The 15162-nt window shown below is 47.6% G+C and overlaps 2 protein-coding genes across 6 annotated transcripts in view; one reads left to right on the plus strand and one right to left on the minus strand.

The window, feature by feature from the left end:
- Positions 1–537: 537 nt before the first annotated feature.
- Positions 538–8156, minus strand: Rnf25 (ring finger protein 25). Of its 3 annotated transcripts, none has more exons than XM_021176063.2 (10): positions 8101–8156; positions 5854–5928; positions 5489–5588; positions 5326–5393; positions 5157–5226; positions 2667–2738; positions 2432–2569; positions 2016–2105; positions 1368–1502; positions 540–1202 (listed from the first exon to the last, which is right to left on the minus strand). In XM_021176063.2, exons 1-10 carry the CDS (start codon positions 8139–8141, stop codon positions 624–626), a joined length of 1368 nt encoding a protein of 455 aa, XP_021031722.1. In that variant the 5' UTR covers positions 8142–8156; the 3' UTR covers positions 540–623. The 3 variants fall into 3 exon arrangements, with proteins under 3 accessions (XP_021031731.1, XP_021031722.1, XP_021031713.1); XM_021176054.2 differs by having other exon boundaries at positions 542–1202; positions 2016–2108; XM_021176072.3 differs by lacking the exon at positions 2016–2105 and having other exon boundaries at positions 538–1202.
- Positions 8157–8248: 92 nt separating this feature from the next.
- The window catches only part of Stk36 (serine/threonine kinase 36), a 31631-nt gene continuing 24717 nt past the window's right edge, over positions 8249–15162 (plus strand). For 2 of the 3 annotated variants that reach the window (XM_021170172.3, XM_021170179.3), the window contains exons 1-9: positions 8249–8389; positions 8821–8993; positions 9959–10099; positions 10218–10295; positions 12211–12341; positions 12978–13227; positions 14145–14238; positions 14469–14638; positions 14785–14972. In XM_021170172.3, coding sequence (XP_021025831.1) covers positions 8910–8993; positions 9959–10099; positions 10218–10295; positions 12211–12341; positions 12978–13227; positions 14145–14238; positions 14469–14638; positions 14785–14972 — 1136 coding nt within the window. In that variant the 5' untranslated portion in view covers positions 8249–8389; positions 8821–8909. Of the gene's footprint in view, positions 8390–8820; positions 9055–9958; positions 10100–10217; positions 10296–12210; positions 12342–12977; positions 13228–14144; positions 14239–14468; positions 14639–14784; positions 14973–15162 lie in introns of all 3 variants that reach the window. The other variant, XM_085838383.1, reaches the window with a different exon arrangement.

The raw sequence follows: 15162 nt of genomic DNA on the forward strand, positions 1-15162 counted from the left end.
GAGTTCAATTCCCAGCAACCACATGGTGGCTCACAATCATCTGTAATGGGATCCAATGCCCTCTTTTGATGTGTCTGAAGATATGTATATATCACACATAATATTCTCTCTCTCACTCTCTCACATATATACTTTAAAAAAATCTTAAGACCAACCTGAACACCACAGCAAAGCTTTTTTTCCCCCTTAAAACCACAAAAGGGCTTGGGATGTGGCTCAGTTGGTAGTATGCTTGCCTAGCATGCACAAACTGGCCATGGTGGCAATGGGCTAGAATCCGCTAGGAGGTAGAGACAGAAATACCTGGAATTCTTCAGCTATATAAAGCTTGAGGCTATATGGTACCTTATCTTGAAACAACCAACCAGTCGGCTGAACAACGCATGCGTGCAAATGTGGGTTTTGTTCAGAGCTATATGCACAGATGTGGACCTTCTCAGAACTGATCACACTGGCAGGGAAGACCCTTTTTACCCTAGTGCCTTTGGTGAACAACAGACTTACAAGAAAGGTGGGAGCCCCTTATAAAGAGTCATACCACATAAGCTAGATGCCGTTAAGCAAAGGTCAATTCTCTTTATTGCCTCCCTCCCACCCCAATTCCCTGTCCCCCAACAGTACTGCTAGGAACCTTCCTCAGATTCCAAGCCCAGGGGCTCCCTGCGAGTACCAGACCGGTATGCTCCCTGGCCCCGAGGTAGGTGGGGATAGGAAGAACCCGGTGTACGGTTTTTGGAGCGTTCCCAGCGAGCACAGTCCCGAGTCCTGCGAGCTGAGGGGCCCTGCCAGCTACCAGGCCCCTTCTCCTGAGGATGACCTGTGAGCCCTTTGTTACGGGGTTCTGCCTTTAAGTCTACAGTCTCCTTGAGAGGCTTCTCAGGAGGTGGCAGTTCATGAATTTCACTGGTACCTTTTGGGGTGCAGCACTCCCCTCCTTTTGGGTGCCTCCGATCATACTGTCGCCAGGAGCCACGAGCATGTCGTGGAGGATCTAGCACGGATTTCTGGGTCTCACCCGGCCTCTGTTGATTTGGCCCAGCCCCCGAAGTCTTCTCATACGCATACTGGGTAGTCATGGGTAGAGAAGTTGGCAGAGCTGATTGGTCAGCTGGGGAAGTAGATTGTTCTGCAGAAAGGGCATTAGGTGGCTGGGGTTCTCTGGAGACATCTACAGCTGACTCCGGCTCAAGAGCAGCAGGAGGCTGGAGAGAAGAGAGGCAGAGCTGATGCATCACGGGGCACCCTTCTCTACTATCAGCAACCATCAGCAACCTTGCTAGCCGAGGGAAGCACACCCTAGGGCCACGGCATTCATAGGAACGTTGGAGGCATTTGAGGCTAAAGGGGAAACCCTCCCCTTTCCTCACCTGCTGAAGGCTAATGAAGTATCGGTTCCGTTCAGCCTCAAGGTCAATGATGCCACCCTTTTCCTGCTGCCTCTGATACAGCAGTTTGAGCTCTTCCTGTTGGCGCAAGCTCTCTGCACTGGGTTGGTACAGCTCCTTGGAGGAAAGGAAGCAAATGGCAGGAGAAAAAGAAACAACGTGAGAAAGACAGATGACTTGAACCCTAACCCTTCTAGCATTGTCATAGGGAACTGCACAAGGTTCCTGGTTTTTTTGTTTTGTTTTAGACAAGAATTTCATATAGCCCAGAATGTTCTCAAACTTGACCTTGAACTGCTTTATCCTTCCTGAGTGCCGTGATTATGTGTACCACCGTACCAGGTTTTTTAATGCAGTGCTGGGGACCAAACCTAGGGCTTTATGTGTGTTAGCCAAGTGCACTACCAAATGAGCCACATTCCCAATATTGAGTTCTTGGTTTTGTTCCTCAGAGTTGGACTTCTGAAGCCTTAGGCTCCTGGGGGAGAGGGGAGAGGGGAGGGGGAAGGTGTGGCTTTGCGGAGTAGTCTTAAGCAAATCAAACCCAACTCCAGAGAATTCAGCAGAGACAAGATGCCATTTCTCTTTCCTGAGAGAAAGCCTGGCTTAGAGCAGAAGGAAGTCCCTTACCATGGGTTGTTGGGGTTCAGGGGCTGCTTTCAGCGAGGCAAGATCATACACAAGGGGCTCCCTGCACACAGGACACTGCACACCGACTGCCTTCTAAAACAAGAGGAGAAATCACATCTTGCTCCCTGTCAGCCAGCCCAGTCTTTGGAGGGCTGGGGTCAAAGGGCACAAGCGTTAGCTGATGCTCAGCAATGTGGCAGAACAAAGGAGGAAAGAGCTGCCTAAGGAGAGGCGTGGAAATGCTGCAAAGCTGCATGCAATATGTACGTCACTATACACAAGGATGATGTTCTTCCTGGACAGGGTAAGAATCTCAAAGGGATCTCGAACTAAAACGATGAAAGGCCACCAGATTGGAGGGATGGAGATGAAAGTCTATGGGTACCAGGGGAGACAGTGGGTCTGGTGATGTCTACCTGCTTGGTGACAACATGCTGTCGCTCCTGTTCCTGTTCCTGTGTAGTCAGCTCTTGTTCCATGTGCTGGATGTACCTGGCAAGGCAATGGCAGTGGAAGTAGTGGTAACACGGTGTTTTGGTAAAGGCCTCCTTCTCCTGTAGGAAGACAGATGCACGGTCCTGCATTAAGTGTCCGATCCCTAGCCCTTCCCATCTGCTCCAACTCCTCCCAGATCCCAGCTGAGAAACCCACCTGGAAACCATAGAGGCAGATCACACACTGACCATGGGGAATGTTGTTATCCGTGAGAATCTCCTTCCCTTTCTGAAAGGAGAGAAGAGGTGCTGAACACGGAGGCAGGAAACTGCGAACACATCCCACATACTTCTAACAGGACTAGCTGGCTGGATATGACATATGTCACCAAGCCTAATTTGCTACCTACTGTTTATACATTCCTGTCCTGGTAACGTTTTTCCTGCAAGGATCCTCTCCGCACCTCTTCATTTGGCCTTCCTGGTTTCAGTATCTAAGTCAATTCTCTCACTAAGTCACATTTAATATACTTAAGAGATAAAAACTACCCAAGACTCATCGTCACTGACGCGTGACATGGTAGCTTCAGCTCCAGCATCCAGGAAGCTAAGAAAGGAGGACTGCTTTGAGTGTGAGGCCAGCTTGGGCTACACAGTGAGACTGTTTCAAAAGTACAAAACTAAACAAACACACCTCATTTCCACTTTCGTTTGCCTCTTGTTTTTGTTTGAACCAGGAGCCAGGCTCCAGAGATCCTTTTCCTTCAGATTTCCCTGTGCTAGCCTTATTAGCACACACCACTGAGCTGGGCCTCAGAGGCCCTTCTTAACATTCTTCAAGGAAAATTCCCCCATGGGGCAATGCATTTGTTCAAATAGACAACCCAAATGGACAGCAATTAAAAGCATCAAGTTGCTCTATGAAACACGCATTTGCACAGCTGACACTATGGAGTTTCAGAAGGTGCACTGGGGTCTGACCCAGGACAGCTATGTGCCCCCACCCATCTTCACCTTACTCTGAACATTTTCCTTCATGAACCCCAAGTAGGAAACAAGGGTGACCATGCTTGTGTGTTTTTATTTTATTTATTTATTTTTTTTTCGAGAGCAGGGTTTCTCTGTGTAGCCCTGGCTGTCCTGGAACTCACTCTGTAGATCAGGCTGGCCTCGAACTCAGAAATCCTGCCTCTGCCTCCCAACTGCTGGGATTAAAGGCATGAACCACCACTGCCTGGCTGCTTGTGTGTTTTTAACCTCAAACAAGAAAAGTTACCTATATATTTTGTTACTCTACCTTTGTATTATGTGAGTTGTTTACTTAACTAGAAAGAATATACAATTTTCTTTCTCCTTTCTAAAGATAGAGTCTGAGGTAGCCCAAGCCATCCTTGAACTTGCTGTGTAGCTAAAGGTGCTTTGAACTTATGGATTCTCTTGCTTCCACCTCCCAACCACTATGCCTTGGTTTATAATACCAACTACCAGGGAGACAGGGACAGGACGTCACAAGTTCCAGGCTTGCTTGACCACTTTGTAACTCATTCTCAGAATTACAAAATTTTAAAAATGTCACAGATATAGCTCAGTAGTAGAGCACTTGTCTAATATTTGTAAAGCCTTAGGTTGGAACCTCAGTACAGAAAAAAAGAAAAAGTACTGAAATTGAAGCAGAGAAAATGCAGGGCATGGGGATGCACACCTTTGATCCCAGCAGTTGGGAGGCAGAGGCAGATGGTTCTCTCTTTCAGGCCAGCCAGAGCTACACAGTGAGACCCTGCCTTGGTTAACTAGAATCATCTGAGAAGAACCAAAACTGAGAAAATACCTCCAGAAAAATGGCCTGTAGGCAAGCCATTGCTTATGGCAAATGCCGAGCACAATGTAAGGCCTTTTCTTAATTGATGACTGAGGGCAAAGGGCTCAGACCATTGTGGGTGGGCCATCCCTTGAGTTGGTGGTCCTGGGAGCTATAAGAAAGCAGGCTGAGCAAGTCAGAGGAGCAAGCCAGGAAGTAGCACCCTCCATGGCTTCTTCCTGCCTCCAGGTTCCTGCCTCCAGTTACTGCTCTGACTTCCCTCAGTCATGGACTGTTCTTTGGAAGTATAAGATGAAATAAATGCTTTCTTCCCTAAGTTACTTTTGATCATAGTGTTTTTATCACAGCAACAGAAACTCTAACTAAGGGCTGGTGAGATGGCTCAGTGGGTAAGAGCACCTGACTGCTCTTCCGAAGGTCCGAAGTTCAAATCCCAGCAACCACATGGTGGCTCACAACCATCCGAAATGATATCTGACTCCCTCTTCTGGAGTGTCTTGAGACAGCTACAGTGTACTTATATATAATAATAATAAAAAAAAAAGAAACCCTAACTAAGACCAAAAATAAATAAATAAACAACAAAAAGAGAAAGAAAAGAACTAACTAAATAAAATAACAAAAACAACAAGGTCAAAGAGAAGTACTTTTTCATCAAGATGCTTAGAACCAACAACTCCAGGGGAGCTACTCAACTCTGTCTGTCTCTGTCTCTCTGTCTCTGTCTCTCTCTCTCTATATATATATACACATATATATTCTTTTTTTGGATACATGGGAGTTATCTTTCTAGACTAATTGAGGCCTTATGCAAACAAACACTAAATGTACTGGCTATAGATATGTTGCCTGGAAGGAAGGACATTTTACCAGGCCATCACACTTTACCTCAATGAGTTCATAGAGCATGGCAGTGCCTAGTCCTTCCTTGGCCACATGGCCCAGGGCCTGTGAGATCCTGGAAAAAAACCCGAGAGGTCAATATTGAAGCGACCCCCTTCCTTCCACAGGCAGAGCTGAATTCTGAGTTGTCCCTGCTCCAACTAGCCTTACTTACTTGTGGATCTGCTCATCTGAAAGTCCTCGAGGGTTACGGATGGAGATCTGTGGCACCTCGTGGGGATACTGATGCAGAAAAGCAACAAACAGCCATCAAAGTGATGCCCGCTCTAGGGACTCTCCCCTCGCCTCCATCCGCTATTGTGTGGAAGAAGAGTCACCTGGACTGGGATCCGAAGAACCAGAGTAAAGCAGACAAACTGCGAATCTTGGACCTCTGCGGTGGCAGGGTGCAGAGTGATAAAGATCTCCCATGGTGATCTGCAGGGGGATGAAGTGAAGATGCAGGATGTGACTAGGCAGGGGCTGGAGAGCTAAGGAGGACGAGGTGAGACAGTAAAGCAGGTAGAGGAATGCACGCTGGACTTGTTTCTCTGTGGTGGGGGGGGGCGAGGGGGAGGGAGGATTAAAGGAATAGTAGTTAAACTTCACCTCTGTGAGGGGAGGCTCATCGTATCCTAAGCCAGATTCTGTGCAGAACTCTCTCACGGCTGAGACCCCTGCCCGCCCCTAGCTGAATACGTACCTGCCATTCCCTTTCATCACCTGTAGCTCATCCAGATAGATAGACTCTAATACTTCAACTTCAGAGGGAAGGACCCTGGAGAGTAAGGGGGAGACTGAGTCACCATTGCAGCTCTCCCTGCTGAAGCTGCCAAGGCTGATAAAGACTGACTTTAAAAAAAAAAAAAAAAAAAAAAAATCTGCCTGAATACATTCTCTGGCCAAATTATTTTTAAACATGGGGAAATGTTTCTTCAAGTTTAGTCAACTGGCCAGGTAGAAAGCATGGGAATTAAATTTTTAGAAATCACACTGCTAGCTTGAGAAAACACATTCTCAGAGAGTTAAAACTAACCAAACCTTAACCCAGGAGGAATGGGACCAATCAGAGCCAGGGCCTGGCTCCCTGCTTAAATTTCTACTGCTTAAGTTATCCTTTAGTGGGTTTCCCTCTGTCCTACATATATGACATCCATTCATTATTAACAAGGTTATCAATACTACTGCTGCCTACCTATGCAACTGTTTGGCACAGATCCCTGTGTTCTGAATACTGCCAATAACCTCGCCAGCACCAGTCAGTCTAAGCATCCTCAAAGGACACACCAGGTTGAACAGGTCTAGGTAATCTAAAAGCTATATCGCATTAGAAAGAGTCATAGGCCTTGTAGCTAATAGTAGAGCAGAAACTACTTACCAAGCTATGTGGTCAGGTTACTTATTTTTAGAAGCCTGAGTTACACTGCCTACCACCTAGTGATAATAGAGCATACTCACTAGGGCTAATGTGAGAGATAAATTATTTGTTTATATAAAGTGCACAAATGTCGGAGACACAGTATCTAGTCTAAGTGATCTTCCCCCCTCCCTTTAAAAGGAATCCGAGAAGGGCAGTCTGAGGACTGAGTGTGCATATAACCCTGGATGCCTAGTTAACCCTGATCAGAGTTCATGGTCCCGATATAAATCAGAGGGTTCACATTTAAACATAGAAAAAACAGCTGTACTGACATCCAAGAAGAGTGACTGTCCACAGCCCTACCCAGGTGATATGAAACCTGTATCCACTTTCTTATACATTTCTTCTCCATCTAGAGGAAGCACACCCCAGTATCATTTCTATAGTGATGGCTATTATTAGCTTTCTTCTTAAAGCTTATTATTTTACTACTACTACTAAAAGACATTCTGACTGCTATAGACCAATGCAGCCACTGCTACTCTGTCATGGCTCAGGTGTCCCTTCATAATCTTAGAAGTCACTCACAACAGTGAAAAGCACTAGTCTGGCTGGGCTCCCTAAACCAACGGAACACAGAGATGCAGTCTCAGTTAAGACTTCCTTCAGTACTTTGCCCACCTTAGGTTAGGTCACCTGAGCCTTGGATGTAAGATACAGACCTAAATGTAAATAAGGTCATAGGTTACAGGTGAGGGTGGGGTGGGGTGGGGATGGGGGTCCGAAATAGGCTGTCCTAATACTAACAGTATAAGGCTTTAACTCAGACAGATGTCCTTTGGTCTCTTGAGGTCTTATACTTCAGCAATTAATGAAAAGCAGGCTTATGGATATTACCAATCCATGGTGATCCATCTTCCCAACTACTCTATGAGGTAATGCCACACCCACTTTTTTTTTTTTTTTTAATAGCTGACACTGACTCGCAGGAGCTAGCTGGTTTGGTCAGCATCACATCAAGCTAATTAAATATGGAGTGAGCACATTTTTATCTTATGTCTAAAACCCAAAGTCTTTAAAGGCTTTTGGTTTCTTATTAAGAATGCTCGAGAGAGTAGGAGAGCTTATGAGGGGAGTAAGGCTTTTCTGACAATAGTTATTAGTGCTGTCAGGGATATGGGAAGATTGAGGAACGCGTAGGCAGAAATGGACTGGTCCAAGGGGCAGGATCCTAGGGGCACGAGGAAGGCGTCCGTTCTGAGAGGCGGGAGGTGTGATGAGAAGCCATCCTCCAGGGCCCAGAAAATCACATCAGGGAGAAGTGGGGAAGGGTAGGCCCGTAGGAGGGAGCAATGGGGTCGATAAGGCGTGGGCCCAGCTGGCAAGGCCGCCGTAGACCCAGTCCCTTCTCAGATCAGCGTCCCTCCTCCCTCCGTTCCCGGTCCAGTAGCTCGCCTACGAAAGGATGTCTCTTCTATCCCTCGCCCCTTGATCCACCCTTTAATGCCCGTGGTTCGGACGGTCCGAAGCTGTTGCCAGTTCCCGGCACCAGATCCAGGCAGCCAGCCAAAACCTATGACCCAAAGTTACCAGTCCTCTTCCCCAGCAGCTGTAGACGCAGACGCCGCCATGTCTTCTCCGGCTCTTGGCCGGAACCGGAAACACCTTTTGGGAAGTTAGAGGCGGAAAACAAGGGCGGGGCGGAGTAAAAGAAAGCTGACGCCGTTTCTAGGCAACTGAAGACTCTAGATCCTTTGTGGGGCCTGCTAGCCAAGCGACAGAAGTGCCGTACGAAGTGCCAATGGGCGGTTCGCATCTGTCACACACCTCTGAGAGCTTTGTCCTTTAAACTTCTAATCAGTTCCAGGGAGTAAAACTGGTAAGAGTGGGGAAACTAACGAGAGCATCAATGAGGAATGGAGAAAAGTAACGCAGGCAGCTGGGAGGGACCCAGCTAGAGGCCCGGAGCAACCAGACTGAACTCAGCCTGGGGAGCTTGGAGGGTCTAGACTGGGAGCAAGTTAGGGGACCTCGGCTCGGGGCCAGAGTGGCGGTTCTGGGCAAGCTGAGGGTGTCAGGAACCTGGGAGAGTATAGAAGGAGCCTGTGAGCATCGCTGGTGGAGAGGGGAAAGGGGTCACCGGTGTGCTATGGGCACCTAACCTGGGTGGGGAGGTGGGGGTGGGGGTGGAGACACTCTAAGACCTGATCATCTTTCCACCCTGGTCATGTTTTTGAGGCCTTGGTTATTGTGAAAAATAGAACAAAGCAAGGTTGATAACGTGTATCTTTCTCCCATGTTATGAGCCAGGCCTCCCAGATGTGTGTAACTACCCCTGGATCTATAGCTCTTTGTCACCGTCTTCTTTCTACCTTCTGAGAGACCCCGAAACCCTTGCCATGGAGAAGTACCACGTTTTGGAGATGATTGGAGAAGGCTCTTTTGGGAGAGTGTATAAGGGCCGAAAAAAATACAGTGCTCAGGTAGTAGACAAGGATATCTTTTAAATGGGATTTGGTGACCCACGTGTCCAGTAAAAACACGGTGTGTATTTCTAGAACCTGACACCAGCCTACTTCCTAGGGTATATAGGCCCAGAAATTTGATTTCTTGGAATCAGATCCCAGCCTTAGAACTAGGAACAAACTACCTAAGCATTCCATGCTTCAGTTTTCCAAACAGTTCAATGGAGGAAGATTGATAGGGTCTGAGGATTAAATGTGTTTTCCAAACAGTTCAATGGAGGAAGATTGATAGGGTCTGAGGATTAAATGTGTTTCACACTTAATCACTTAATACAATGCCTGACTCCTACTGAATGACAAAAATGATCACTGTTCTTTGTATTACCTAAGAAAAGATAACACCTTGAAATCTGGTCTTCCATCTTTACCCTTTCCTTCTCCTTTCCCCAAATCTCACCTTGAGTCCTTTGTTTAGGTCAGAAAACCTCTCCCAGAGTCCCATCGAAGGAATCTGTTTGCCAGTAACTGTTTCCCTTTAGTGATGGGCTGACAAAGCCAGAGTACATCCATAGCACCCTGGGGGAAAGTTGAGGTGGTGGTGGGGGGTGAGTATGTGCTCACATTTATACTAACAGTTGATCAAGAAGTATGAGTCTTCAATTGTGAGGCTCTAAGATAAAGCTTGAAATATCTGCACAGAGAGAAAGAGAGAGAGAGAGAATGAGCACATTGGGGTTACTTAAACAAGTATAAGTGAGGATTTGCTTACAGGATCAGAAATGACTCTCAGACGGCTGTAACACCAAAGCCCGCCCCAGCATGTGTGATAGCCCATGCAAGCCGGACACCTCACACTTACAGCGCTGCTTAGAGGCAGCCTGACAGAATGGAGAGTGTCTCCGGCAGCTCAGCCAGTTATGAGAGTTTCTTTGCACTTCTTGACGGTGTCGTTAGGCCTTGACTCTTCACTTTACCACTGACAGGTGGTGGCCTTGAAGTTCATCCCCAAACTGGGGCGCTCAGAGAAAGAGCTGAGGAATTTGCAACGAGAGATTGAAATCATGCGGGGTCTGTGGCATCCCAACATTGTGCATATGCTCGACAGCTTTGAGACCGACAAAGAGGTGTGCTTTGACGGGATCGGGCTTGGCTTGCCTCTCTCCAAGCCCAAGGACCCCAGGCATTTCCCAACCACAGAGCGCATGGCTGTTCTTTCAGTGCCACGTTGCCTTCTCCTCACAGGTGGTGGTGGTGACAGACTACGCTGAGGGAGAACTCTTTCAGATTCTGGAAGATGATGGAAAACTTCCTGAAGACCAGGTATGCTTCCTGGCTCAAATGTTCCCACACCTTGGATCTCTGTCTCGGTGAAGAGCTAAGATGCAAGCTAGGGTGCAAAGAGTCGCCTTATGTGTACGTGTGTGCATGTGTCTGTCTTTCTCCTTGTAGTGGGTATGTGTTGTAGTGGGTGTGTGTAGGAGGGCATGTTTGTGTATGTGCACATATGTGTAGGTGCATGCGCTTACACATGTGCATGCATGTAGAGTCCAGAGGTTAAGGATGCTGTCTTCATCCATTGCTTTCAACGTTTTGAAAGTCGATCTCTTACTGAGCCTGAAGACTATTGATGATTGGCTGGACTGGCTGGCCAGCAAGGTCTAGGGATCTTTACCCCCCTCCCCAAAACATCAGGGCTAGAGATGTGAGACGCCAGGCCCAGCTTTTAACGTTGATGCTGAGAACCCAAACTCAAGTCCTCACGATTGTGCAGTGGGCATTTCACCAATAGAGCCATCTTCTCAGCCCTGACAATTCTTTTTTTATTTTATTTTATTAATGTATGAGTCTCTGCTGCATATATACCTGCAGGCCAGAAGAGGGCATCAGATCTCCTTATAGATGGTTGTGAGCCACCATGTGGTTGCTGGGAATTGAACTCAGGACCTCTAGAAGAGCAGCCAATACTCTTAGCCACGGAGCCATCTCTTCAGCCCCTGACAATTCTTCTTAAACGTGTTTTTTATTCTATTTTAATTAAAATTTATTTATATGATTACACTGTCGCTGTCTTCAGACACACCAGAAGAGGGCATCGGATCCCATTAAAGATAGTTGTGAGCCACCATGTGGTTGCTGGGAATTGAACTCAGGACCTCTGGAAGAACAGTCTGTGCTCTTAACCCCTGAGCCATCTCTCCAGCGTGTGTTTAGTTTCTTCATTGGTAAAATGAAGATCATAACAATATCTACCTTGTAAGGCTATTTGAAGATGGATAGTTTAATTCATGAAAATGATAAATAGCTACGATTAATGTTGTGGATATTGGTGGTGGTTACTATGCCTTTAAGGAAGAATGGCCAGTTTTAGAGCAGCAAGAGAAGCTTACCATTAGGTTAGGATTCACTCTTAGGACAAAGAGGCCGGCAATAGGATTTGGTGGAAAAGTGTCCCTACAACCACTCTAGGGGGTCTCTTTATACTCTTAACAAGTGGGTACCCTCCAACCCCAGAAATCTCATCACTGCTTGTAAATAGTCACCTTAAACCGGGGCTGTGTGGCTCAGTTGGTACAGTACTTGCCCAGCATGCATTAAGCTCTGGATTGGATTCCCAGTATTCATAAAACTGGACTTGGTGGCACATACATATAATCTCAGCGCTGGCGAGAAAAAGGCAAGAGGATCAGAAGTTCAAGGTCATCCTCAGATACATAGTGAGTTCAAGGCCAGCCTGAGGCCTGTGAGGCTCAACTAAACCCCACTAAACAAATATCATTATCTTCCTGACTTGTTTGCCTTGTTTGAGGGATCGTGTATCTTGAGAAAAGGAAGTTTCCCTTATTTAAAACACTTGATGTGCACAGATGATTTTCCTCATGCCAGGTGCCCTTCTGACGATTGATTTACATGCTTTAACTCCATTATCTATACTCTAGCCCTGGGCGGTATGTACTGCATCCTCACCTCATAGATAGTGACTCTGGGAAAACACAGAAGAACTTGTTCATGGTCATGTAGCCAATGAGAGAGATACAATAGATTTTCCTTGAATAAATGAGTGAGCGGATAAAAGGATGAATTAAGGGGAACAAAAACCAAAGAGGCCATAGAGAACTGTGAAGTTCTAGAAGAGAAGGAAAGAACAGAAAAATCACGTCAGCCTCAGTTCCAGAAGCCTTTGGCTTGTCAGCTGGCTCTGCCCTCTGACCTTGTCTCTCACTTGTCTGACCTCTAGGTTCAGGCCATCGCTGCCCAGTTGGTGTCAGCTCTGTACTATCTGCATTCCCACCGCATCCTACACCGCGACATGAAACCGCAGAACATTCTTCTCGCCAAGGGTGGTGGCATTAAACTTTGTGACTTTGGGTAGGATTTCTGAGCTTCCATCTGTGCTGCTTCTTCAGGGAGTCCTAGACTCTCCCCTGGCCTTACGTAAGAACCGTGCTCCAGCTTATGTTAGAACCAGAGCTGGAGACTGGGGCTTTGGCTGGGCCTTTGGAACTAATTGAAGGTACTGTGTCTCCTTTGGTTCAGGTTATCCCATAGTTAACACATAGAAAGCGGCCAGATTTAAACTCATTTTGGACCTCATTATGGAACTCACTATGTACACCAGGCTGGCCTGGAACCCAGAGTTCCACAGGCCTCTGCCTCCCAAGTTCTGGAATTAATGGCATGTACCACTGCCCAGCTTAATTTTCTTTTTTAAAAATATCTATCTATCTATCTATCTATCTATCTATCTATCTATTTATTGTAATGTGGAGCTGTGGGGACCCATGTGACATGGCCTGCTTACAGGGGCAGAGGACAACTTGTAGGAGTCAGTTCCCTCCTTCTACCACGTGGGTCTTTGGGGTAGAACTCAGGTCATGAGGCATGGTGGCAGATACCTTTATCACGGAGCCATCTCATCAGCCCCTATCCCCAGGTGTAATTTTCTAGATGTGAGTAGGTCAAGATGACCCTTTTCTTTATATTTCCATCCTGTCACCTCTGCAGATTCGCCCGAGCTATGAGCACCAACACCATGGTGCTGACGTCGATCAAAGGCACACCGCTCTATATGTCTCCGGAGCTGGTGGAGGAGCGACCATATGACCACACAGCAGACCTCTGGTCTGTGGGCTGCATCCTGTATGAGCTGGCTGTTGGTACGCCTCCCTTCTACACCACCAGCATCTTTCAGCTGGTTAGCCTCATTCTCAAGGACCCTGTGCGCTGGCCCTCCACCATTAGTTCCTGCTTCAAGGTAATGGGAGGGAAAGGGGGGATGACTACGTATGTGTCAGGGACCTGCCCATCTCTATCCCGACCCTTTTCCTAAACCTTTATTCCAAGGTTGGCTCAGGTCCAGCAGCTTTCCTACTGCAGGTGCGCAGTCCAGTCCCGGGAGGCTACTCTAAGAGTCTGTTCTAAGGTCTGCCAGATTTAAGGATAGTAACTCCCACAGCCTATGCCGGCACGGCACACCGTGCTTTACCACAGTAGGAAGTCATTTCAAGGCACCAGGAGAGAAGAACTACTGGGCTGTTACACTTCCCCAGTCCCTCTGATCCCCCTATCAGAGATAGTGTCAGATGTAATCCAGGTGCTCCCCATGCCGCCTTTAGTGCTCTGCAGTGGCGAAGTGGCTGGCGATAAGGGGTGGGCGACAGGAAGTGGGACCTACTCTTCGTAGCTCCGCCCAGCAGGTTGGTGGGGGAGGAAGAGGAGCTTGTGCTCCTCTCATTTCATATCTAGGGCAAGGCTGTGGGCCTCAGCGGGATTTAAGTACAGGCTTCTCCCAGATGCAGTCTCATTACACATTTCCTTTGACTTATCTAGGATGGAAGGGGACACATTTTCCCCTAACTTAGATAGTTGGGGATGCTCAGATCCTTTTCAAACAGGTTAAGTAAAGGAAGTTTAAATGTGGGAAGTACACCTAGAACATTCATTCCTCCTCAGGCAGCTTTGCAGGAACCTTCAGGGACAGCTGCAGTTCCTCCAGTCACCACATGCCAGCAGGGTGCTCACAGCCTATTAGCACCTTGTCTTCTGTTTTGGTTTATTGATTTAGTTTTACTTTTATTTAAGAACAGATGCAGGAGTCTGCTCGTCAGTACTGCTGAGAGGATAGGGAGATCCTGGAGGGAAAGGCCGGTAAAGTTTGATTTCTCTCCACAGAACTTCTTGCAGGGGCTGCTCACCAAGGACCCCCGGCAGCGTCTGTCCTGGCCAGACCTCTTACATCACCCCTTTATTGCCGGCCGTGTCACCAGTGAGTCATCAGAGTTCCTGGTTTCTTCCCTCCCTGCTCTCTGGATGCCACACCTCTTTCCTCTCCCAACTTGGACTTTTTCCTCCTTAAGCCTTTACCACTCCTGATTTTTGTCAAAATGGCCTCTTCCCACGGAGGCCTAGAGCCACTGATGTGTCCCTTGCCAAGTAGACTTGGTGGCTGCAGCCCCAGAACAATGTGTCTTCATGTCTTCTCTTCCCTCTATGCAGTAATAACTGAACCAGCAGGCTCCGATTTGGGCACCCCATTTACTAGTCGCCTACCCCCAGAGCTTCAGGTCCTCAAGGATGAACAGGCGCATCGGCTTGCACCCAAGGGTAGCCAGTCTCGCATCCTGCGCCAGGCCTGTAAACTCATGGCTGAAGAAGCCAAGCAGAAGGTGTGTGGGTCCGAGGAAGATAAATAACAGGAGCAGGCTAGGATGGGGGGGGGGCGGGGGCTGGAGAAAGATGCAACTTTTAGGGAATTAGCAAAAAGATAGGAAGAGCACAAATAGTTCTCTTGTCTCCGCCCCACATCGCATAGGAAGACCAAAATGCAGGGTCTGCCCTTGAACAAGAAGACAGGCTCAGCAAGGTGACACCCAGCACAGCCCCCGTGCCTGGACTGAAGGCCACTCCTCAGGAGTCAAGCCTCCTGGCTGGTATACTGGCTTCAGAAGTGAAGAACAACTGGGAAGACTGGGGGGCTGGAGAAGCACCCCGTGCCTCTCGGTGAGAAGGCTAAAGCAGCTTGTGTGTGTGCATGTGTGGGATTTTTCAGCAGAACTCTGACATTCATGGTAAACTTGAAAGGCTCTGTCATTAGAGCCTAAATAGAGGCTTTGGGAGTGTCAGTCCTAGGTTCTTGGGTTCTAATGCTTTCTGGTTTAGTTTTTTTCTTTGAGTTTTATTTTATGTGTAT

The sequence above is a fragment of the Mus caroli genome, unplaced genomic scaffold (assembly GCF_978045245.1).
Source record: "Mus caroli unplaced genomic scaffold, Mus_caroli_1 scaffold_1, whole genome shotgun sequence".
Classification (NCBI taxonomy): domain Eukaryota; kingdom Metazoa; phylum Chordata; class Mammalia; order Rodentia; family Muridae; genus Mus; species Mus caroli.

What these genes read in the sequence shown, in the direction of transcription:
- Rnf25 (XM_021176054.2), bottom strand. Translation starts at nt 8,141, where the DNA reads ATGGCGGCGTCTGCGTCTACAGCTGCTGGGGAAGAGGACTG. An exon ending in TCTGCCTCTATGGTTTCCAG is followed by an intron (nt 2,570 to 2,666) that starts GTGGGTTTCTCA and finishes GTCTTCCTACAG; the next exon opens with GAGAAGGAGGCCTTTACCAA. An exon ending in CTGAACCCCAACAACCCATG is followed by an intron (nt 1,503 to 2,015) that starts GTAAGGGACTTC and finishes CTTTCCTCCAAG; the next exon opens with GAGCTGTACCAACCCAGTGC.